General features: G+C 37.9%; 1 protein-coding gene across 1 annotated transcript; it reads left to right on the top strand.

The window, feature by feature from the left end:
- The first annotated feature begins 3,482 nt into the window (after nt 1-3,482).
- On the top strand, nt 3,483-4,717 carry LOC121464965 (inorganic pyrophosphatase). The gene has a single exon (XM_041678103.1). It carries the CDS (start codon nt 3,548-3,550, stop codon nt 4,415-4,417), a length of 870 nt encoding a protein of 289 aa, XP_041534037.1. The 5' UTR covers nt 3,483-3,547; the 3' UTR covers nt 4,418-4,717.
- Nucleotides 4,718-9,495: the final 4,778 nt, after the last annotated feature.

The raw sequence follows: 9,495 nt of genomic DNA, 5'->3' as shown, positions 1-9,495 counted from the left end.
CTACTAACCACACCCCACCTAAGAGCTGAGAGCTTGCTATAATACTGGGGGAACCAAAAGCTTGCTATAGCACTGAAGGGATTAAGAGAGAGCACCAAGTGAGCAAATCAGGAGAGAAGACCAAGAGAGCAGGCATCAGAGGCTTTCTGAAACAGGCATTGACAGTACAGAGCAGATCAAGAAAAACTCTCAAACACTCAGACAGCCACAGCAAGGATTGGACCAAGACACAAAGACACTGTTGGCCTCATTTGAAGGAACAGATGGGTAGGCACCAATAAAAGAATTCCTCCAACAACCTAAAAAGCAACATAATAACACCAGAACCCAGTGGTCACACAACAGGAAGACTTGATCAGCCTAACCCAGAAGAAGTAGAAGAAAACTACTTTAAACGTTACATTACGAAAATGATGGAGACCTTTAAAGAGGAAGTGAAAAACTCCCTTAAAGAAATAGAGGAGAAAATAGCCGGGTGGTGGTGGTGCACGCCTTTAATCCCAGCACTCGGGAGGCAGAGGCAGGTGGATCTCTGTGAGTTCGAGGCCAGCCTGGTCTACAAGAGCTAGTTCCAGGACAGGAACCAAAAGCTACGGAGAAACCCTGTCTCGAAAAAATCAAAAAAAAAAAAAAAAGAAAGAAAGAAAGAAAAAAGAAATAGAGGAGAAAATAAACAGAAAGCTGGAAGAAATTAATAAATCCCTCATAGAAACCCAAGAAAAAACAATCAAACAGGTAAAGGAAACAGTTCAAGACTTGAAGATTGAAATAGAGGTAATAAAGAAAACACAACTGAGGGGAATCTGGATATGGAAAATCTGGGTAAACGAACAGGAACTACAGAGACAAGTATAACCAACAGAGATAGAAGAGATAGAAGAAAGAATCTGAGGCGCTGAAGATACTATAGAAGAAATAGACTCATTGGTCAAAGAAAACATTAAATCCAAAAAATAATTAACACAAAACATTCAGAAAATCTGGGACACCATGAAAAGACCAAACCTAAGAATTATTGGGGAGGAAGAAGAACTCCAGCTAAAAGGCACAGAAAATATATTCAACAAAATTATAGAAGAAACTTTCCCAACCTAAATAAGGATATACCTATGAGGGTACAAGAAGCTTACAGAACACCAAATAGACTGGATCAAAAAAAATCCCCTTGCCATATAATAATCAAAACACAAAACATACAGAATAAAGAAAAAGGTCAAGTAACATATAAAGGTAAGCCTATCAGAATTACACCTGACTTCTCAATGAAAACAATAAAAGCCAGAAGGTCCTGGATAGATGTGCTGCAGATACTAAGAGACCACCAGCACAAGCCCAGACTACTATGCGCAGCAAAGCTTTCATTCACCATCGGATGGACAAAACAAGATATTCCACGACAAAAACAGATTTAAACAATATGTATCCACAAACCCAGCCTTACAGAAAGTACTAGAAGGAAAATCCTAACCCAAGGAAGTTAACTACACCCACAAAAACACAAGACATCTGAGAAACCTAACCAGCATAACCCAAAGAAGCAAGCACACAAACACTACTACAGAAAAATAACCGGAGTTAACAATCGCCAGGCATTAATATCATTTAACATCAATGGTCTCAATTCACCTGTAAAAAGACACAGGCTAAGAGAATGGATACAAAAACAGGATCCAACATTCTGCTGTCTACAAGAAACACACCTCAACCTCAAAGACAAACACTACCTCAGAGTAAAGGGTTGGGAAAAGGTTTTCCAAGCAAATGGACCTAAGAAACAAGCGGGTGTGGCTATCCTAATATCTAACAAAATTTCAAACTAAAATTAGTCAGAAGAGATGGAGAAGAACACTTTATACCCATAACAGGAACAATTCATCAAGATGAAGTCTCAATCTTGAACATTTATGCTCCTAATATAAGAGCACCCACATATGTAAAAGAAACAGTACTGCCGGGCGGTGGTGGCGCACGCCTTTAATCCCAGCACTCGGGAGGCAGAGGCAGGTGGATCTCTGGGAGTTCGAGGCCAGCCTGGTCTACAAGAGCTAGTTCCAGGACAGGCACCAAAGCTACAGAGAAACCCTGTCTCGAAAAAAAAAAAAAAAAAAAGAAAAAAAAAAGAAACAGTACTAAAAGTCAAATAACACATCAAACCCCACACACTAATAGTAGGAGACTTCAACACTCCACTCTCGCCAATGGACAGGTCAACCAGACAGAAACTTAACAGAGAAATAAGAGAACTAACAGATGTAATGAATCAAATGGACTTAAAAGACATCTATAGAACATTCCACCCAAACACAAAAGAATATACCTCATGGAACTTTCTCTAAAATTGATCACATACTTGGTAACAAAGCAAACCTCCACAGAAACAAAAAAATTTAAGTAACCCCTTGTGTCTTATCAGATCACCAGGGATTAAAGTTAGAATTTAACAATACTACTCTCAGAAAGCTTACAAACTCATGGAAATTGAACAGTCAATTACTAAACTACCCCTGGGTCAAGGAAGAAATAAAGAAATTAAAGTCTTCCTTGAATTCCATGAAAAGGAAGGCAGGAAGCAAGTATATATCACTTTCTAGCATAAGACAAAATAAACTTCAAAGTAAAACTAATCAGAACAGATTAAAGAGGGACACTTAATCTAATAAAGGGAACAAGCAACCATGAAGACATTACTGTCCTAAACACACATGCACCAAACTCTGCTGTAACTAATTCCTTTAAAAAATCCTGCAACTGGATTTGAATACCAATCAACCTAATAGGAGGAGATTTCAATGCCTTACTTACTCCAACAGACATGCCATCTGTACAAAAATTGAACAAAAAAAAAAAAACCAGAAAATGAACTGGCATCATACTCCAAATAGGTTCCACAGATAACTACTGAATATCCCACTCAAACACCAAAGAATACACATTCTATTCAGAAACACATGGAAGCTTTTCTCAAATGGACAATATCCTGGATATTTAAATCTTAACAAATTAAAAAAGATTAAAATCACTCCTTGCAACCTATTTGACCACAATTTAAAACTTAAAATTGATAGCAAACAAATGTCTAGTAAACATAAGAACTCATGGAGAGAAACCACACAATTCATTACTGAATGATGAATGGGTCAAAGAAGAAATCAAGGAAGAAATAAAGAATGTCTTGGAATTAAATGAAAAAGAAAATACAACAAATAAAACCTCTTGGATACATTGAAAGCAGTTCTATAAGGGAAATTCATGGCTCTAAGGGCCAATATTTAAGAACTCAGAAAGCACAAATGAATGGCTTGGTGATGCAACTCAGGAAATTAGAGAAAAAAAAAACCAAAAAGCAAAAAACAAACCCAAACCCAATCAAAGGCAAGAAATAATAAAAATAAGAGCAGAGATCAATTAATTAGAAACAAGGAAGACAATAAAAAGAATCAACAAATCTGGAGCTCTCGGTGCGCAGGCGCATGCTTTCTCTCGTCCGAGTGTCGGGGCTGCGTGGTTGCGTGTGGCTGTGCAGCGGTGGCAGTGCGTCTCGGACACCATGAGTGGCTTCAGCCGCGAGGAGCGTGCCGCACCCTTCACTCTCGAGTACCGCGTCTTCCTAAAAAATGAGAAAGGACAGTATATTTCTCCATTTCATGATGTTCCGATTTATGCAGAAAAGGATGTTTTCCACATGGTGGTTGAGGTCCCACGCTGGTCAAATGCTAAAATGGAGATTGCTACAAAGGATCCCTTAAATCCAATTAAGCAAGACGTGAAGAAAGGAAAGCTCCGCTATGTTACTAACCTGTTCCCTTACAAAGGCTACATCTGGAACTACGGGGCCATCCCTCAGACATGGGAAGACCCCGGACACAGTGACAAACACACTGGCTGTTGTGGTGACAATGACCCAATTGATGTTTGTGAAATTGGAAGCAAGGTGTGTACAAGAGGGGAGATAATCAAGGTGAAAGTTCTGGGCATACTGGCTATGATTGATGAAGGCGAAACCGACTGGAAAGTCATCGCCATTAACGTGGACGATCCGGATGCGGCTAATTACAACGATATTTCTGATGTCGAACGGCTGAAACCTGGCTACTTAGAAGCCACCGTTGACTGGTTTAGAAGGTATAAAGTTCCTGATGGAAAACCAGAAAATGAATTTGCGTTCAATGCAGAATTTAAAGACAAGAATTTTGCAGTTGACATTATTAAAAGTACTCATGATTATTGGAAAGCATTAGTGACTAAGAAAACAGACGGGAAAGGAATCAGTTGCATGAACACCACCGTGTCGGAGAGCCCCTTCAAGTGTGATCCTGATGCTGCCAAAGCCATTGTGGATGCTTTGCCACCACCATGTGAATCTGGCTGCTCACTTCCAACAGATGTGGATAAATGGTTCCATCACCAGAAAAACTGATGATGAGATGCCCTGGAATCCAAGCTGATCCTGCTGCATCCTCTTCGCCTGGAAGCATTAGATGCAAAAGTGTAGTAACGTTTCAAGGCTTTAAATTTCTGTAACTTGCCTAGTGAAGCAGATTCAGATTCTGCTGTGGCCAGTCCAATATGTTCAGAAGGTTAGCCATCCAGACACTTCACATCTCAACCAAGACAGCTTTTACACGTTAACTCTCAAAGCCGTTGGCATGGAAGTACCACATATTGGATGTATATGTTTACTGTGTTAGGAAATAAAGTTATTTTGCTGAAAAAAAAAGAATCAACAAATCTAAGAGCTGATTCTTTGAGAAGATAAACAAGATTGACAGACCCTTAGACCAACTGATCAAGGGTGGGGAAAGGGAATTCAAATTAACAGAGTCTAAAATGAACAGGGAAATATTACAGCAGACACCAAAGAATTTCAGAACATTTTAAAACCCTTTACTCTTCTACTAAGGTGGAAAACCTAAAAGTAATGGATGAATTTCTAAAGCCAAATCACCAACATTGAAGAAGTCAACAACCTCAACAAACCCATAAACAAAAGAGGAGACTGAAAAACCTTTCCAGCTAAAAATTAAAAATATTTTTTAAAAAGTCCTTGTCCAGATGGATTCACAGTAGACTTCAAAGATGATCTACAGCCAATCCTTCTTAAGCTAGTCAGAATAATAATAATAAAAAGAAAGAGAAGGATCACTCTCAAACTCCTGTGGAGCCAGTGTCATTACAATAACAAAACCAATAAAAGACACAACAAAAAAAAAATCTGCAGAATACTCAAAAATGGGCCGGGCGGTGGTGGCGCACGCCTTTACTCCCAGCACTCGGGAGGCAGAGGCAGGCGGATCTCTGGGAGTTCGAGGCCAGCCTGGTCTACAAGAGCTAGTTCCAGGACAGGAACCAAAAGCTACGGAGAAACCCTGTCTCGAAAAATCAAAAAAAAAAAAAGAATACTCAAAAATGCTAAATAAATGCTATATAAAACTGTACTGCAAATAGAATACAAAAATACATGAAAAAGATTATATTCCATGACAAAGTTGCCTTTATGCCTGACATGCAAGGATGATTCAGCATACAAAAGTAAGTGAACACAATAAAGCGCATAAATAAACTTAATGACAAAAATCACATTATCATGTAAATAGATGCAGAAAAAGTCTTGGACAAAATGCAACATTCATTCATGATAAAATTCTCAGAGAATGTAGGACTAGAGAAAACAAATCGCAACGTAATAAAAGTGCTATATGAGAAAGTTGCAGCAAATGTTATTCTAAATGGTAAAGAATTCAAAGCAAAATTTTACTGAATCCGGAATGAGACAGGGATGTCTACTAACTCCATTCCTTGTCAATATTGCACTCAAAGTAATAGATGGAGCAATAATGCGAGAGAAGAAAAATTAAAATAATAAAACTATGGGAAAAATAGGCCAAACTATCCCTATTTATTGGTGACAAAATACTATATATTAGAAATCCTAAATTTTGTATGAAAAAAATTCTAGAAATACATACATACACACAAAATCAGCAATGTGGATGGATATAAAATCAACTTGCACAAATCAATAGCTTTTCTACGCACCAACAACAAATGAGAAGGAGATCATGGACACATTCCTATTCACAATAGCCTCAAAGAAAGAAAATATCCAGTAATAAACCTAACCGACAGGGGGCTGGAGAGATGGCTCAGAGGTTAAGAGCATTGCCTGCTCTTCCAAAGGTCCTGAGTTCAATTCCCAGCAACCACATGGTGGCTCACAACCATCTGTAATGAGGTCTGGTGCCCTCTTCTGGCCAGCAGGCACACACACAGACAGAATATTATAATAAATAAATATTAAAAAAAACCTACCCGACAAAGTGAAAGACCTCTACAGTTAAAATTTTAAACCTATGAAGAAACAGATAGAAAAAGGCACTAGGAAAAGAAAGAATCCCACAATCATGGGCTGGTAAATTAATATCATGAAATTAATCATATTACCAAAAGCTATTTGCATATTTAGTGCAATCCCAATCAAAAACCATCCGTCTATGAGAAAATAGAAAAAACTTATCCTATTATTCACATAGAATCAGAAAAGACTCTGGATAGCCACTAACAATCCTGAGGGGAAAAAAACAAGAAGAATTAAAATTATAGAGTTTAAGATACATTATTGAGCCAAAGTAGTAAAAATTATATGGTATTGGCACAAAAATAGGCTTGTAGACCAATGGAACAAAATCAAAGTCCCAAACATGAGCACGTATAGCTTCAACCATTTAATATTTGACAAGACACCTAAAGAAAACTGTGGAGAAAAGTAAGCATCTTCAAAAATAATGCCTGGAAGATTGGATTCCACATGCAGAATAAAATTAGACCCATATCATCACCTTGCCTCAAAACTAACTCCAAATGGATCAAAGACATGAACATGTAATTTGAAACACAGGAACTGCTAGAAGAAAACATAGGCCATGACCTACATGATACAGGTGTGGGGAAGGACTTCCTGAATAAAACTCCATTTGCCCAAAAATTAAGGTCAACAACTGACAGGTGGGACTTCATGGAACTAAAAAGCTTCTGCACAGCTAAAGAAACAGTCAGCAAGGTGAAGAGAAAACCCACAGAATGGAGAGAATCTTTGCGAGCTATACACCCAACAGAAGATTAATACACAGAATATATAAAGAACTCTTTTAAAAGAGTCAAAAGAAAATAAATGATGGTTCAAAAATATAGAGAATGGTAAAAAGAAGAAAAAATAGCTAATAAATTAAGTTAAAAGAGCTTTTGAAACAAGCCTAAGCTAAGGCTGAACATTGATAATTAATAATAAGTCTCAGTGTCTTTGTCTGGGAGCTGGTTGGCAGACCAAAGAAAATTCCAAGTACAACTTTGAATTACCTTACCTTAGAATAGCAAAGACCAACAAAACAACCAAGAACATATGCTACAGGTGTGTGGGGAGAAAAGGAACCCATATTTACTGTTGGTGGGATTGTAAGTTGGGGAATCAGTGAGGAGAGTTCTCAAAAAGCTAAATGTAAGCTTCCAAATGGCCAGCTATCTCACTCACTAGCATAAGGCCAAAGAGACATCCTACTCTGCAGACATTGCTCAGCCATAGTCATTGCTGCTCTAGTCACAAAACCTAGGAAATGGAAACAACCTAAAAGAAGAAAAAAACGGACAATTACAATGTTGTTCATATACTCTATGGAATGCTATTCATCTATAAAGGAAAATGAAGTTGTAAAATGTTCACATTAACTTGATGGAACTAGAAAAGATCCTATTGAGTGAGGTAATCCAGACCCAGAAAGACAAATGCCATGTGTTCTCTTTCATTTACAGTTCCTAGCCACAAATCTCAGGTGTAGTATATTACCTGGAGTAATATTATACATAATAAGAAGGTTATATTTGGAAAATATAAGTAAGCACATGCATATACATATATGCATATAACAATTCATGAACAAAAAAGAGACCATGAATTTGAAAGAGAGCAAGGAAGCATGCGTGAGAGTCTTTGGAAACAGAAGGAGAAATGATGTAATTATATTATAACCTCAAAAATAAAAGAAATATTTTTTTTTAAAAAATGAAGAGAATTATTAGAGAGAAAAGATTGTACAAATAACAGCTTATATGAACTCTCAAGGTCAGTAGAAGATCTGGTCCCCGGGTGTCACTTGGGAGGAGACTTTGGCATTTCTAATCTTTATTTTGACAGTCCATCCATGTAAGAATGAGTCAAAGGTCTTGCTTGGTCATGCTTTACTTGTTGAAGTGTAGAAAAGAATTTTTTCCTTTATATTGGCCCTCTTCTTTGTATACTGGATACTAGTTAGAATTTACCACATGGGATCTCCATGGACTCCCTGAATAAAAGAACAAGAGACTCCCTATAGCTCTAGGATATTTTAAGAGATGCCTCATAGTCCCTTAGAACCTACTAGAACCTGGAGGGCAATGGGGAAAACATTCTCCCTCTTAATCCCTCTGACCACATTAGTATATACCTCCAGATATGGTTATTGAACACCCAGAAGGAAGAGCAGAGTAGAACCCCAAATGCATCTTAAGTTGTAGCCTGAAAAAAAAATCACTATTTTTTTATATAGGAAGCAAGAGAACCTCAATGAATAAATATCAAGTTTTAGACAAGCTCCATGGCACCATTGGGTACCCTTGCTGTTGCTTTTGCTTTTCAGTTACAACAGAGAGATAGAGACAGACAGACAGACAGACAGACAGACAGAGAAAAACAACAACACACTGGCATTGCCTTCTGAGTTCTTTTAGATTTCTGTTTTCTTCTATGTTTATAAATCTCTAGATTACAGGGACTTTAATTCTATTCACATGTGATAAACTTTGAAGAGGCTCTCTCAATCCAGAAAGCTCTCTTTAAATAATAAAAGTCACACTGAATACCTATAGCACTTGCTTCCTATATAAATATTAGAGAAATTGTAGATAAAATTACCAAAGCTGACATCTACAGAAAGTTTAGTGGCATTTCATCTATCTCAGCTTCATTCAGTTCAGAGTGTACTCTGAAAAGCTTGCCGACATAGGAACTGGGAAGTGGCCACTACTATGTAAATGGCTCATCAAATCCATCTGAAGACCTCACCTCAGCCCCCATTTCCCTTTGGCCCTCTTGGAACCAGGCCACAGTAAAGATATGATTCATCTCTAGGTCCTCCATTGCTTTCTTAATGAACTGTCTCCTTTCCTATAACTATCCATATGTGTGCTGGATAGTTCTATGTCAACATGACACAAGCTGAAGTCATCCGAGAGGAAGGAACCTCAGCTGAGAAAATTCCTCTATAAGATGGGGTTGGATGCAAGTCTATAGAGACTTTTCTTAATTAGTGATTGATGGGAAATGCCAAATTCATTGTGATATTCCTGGGACGGTGGTCCTGAGTTCTATAAGAATTCAGGCTGAGCAAGCCTTGTTGAGCAAGCCTGTGAACAGCACCCTTCATGGCCTCTGCATCAGCTCCTGTCCTGACTTCCTGAGATGATGAA

The sequence above is a fragment of the Microtus oregoni genome, unplaced genomic scaffold, assembly GCF_018167655.1.
Source record: "Microtus oregoni isolate MIOR12 unplaced genomic scaffold, Mior012 000029F_ref0000214, whole genome shotgun sequence".
Taxonomy (NCBI): Eukaryota; Metazoa; Chordata; class Mammalia; order Rodentia; family Cricetidae; genus Microtus; species Microtus oregoni.
Note: the sequence above shows the minus strand (reverse complement) of the source record. Positions and strands in the feature narration are given on the sequence as shown.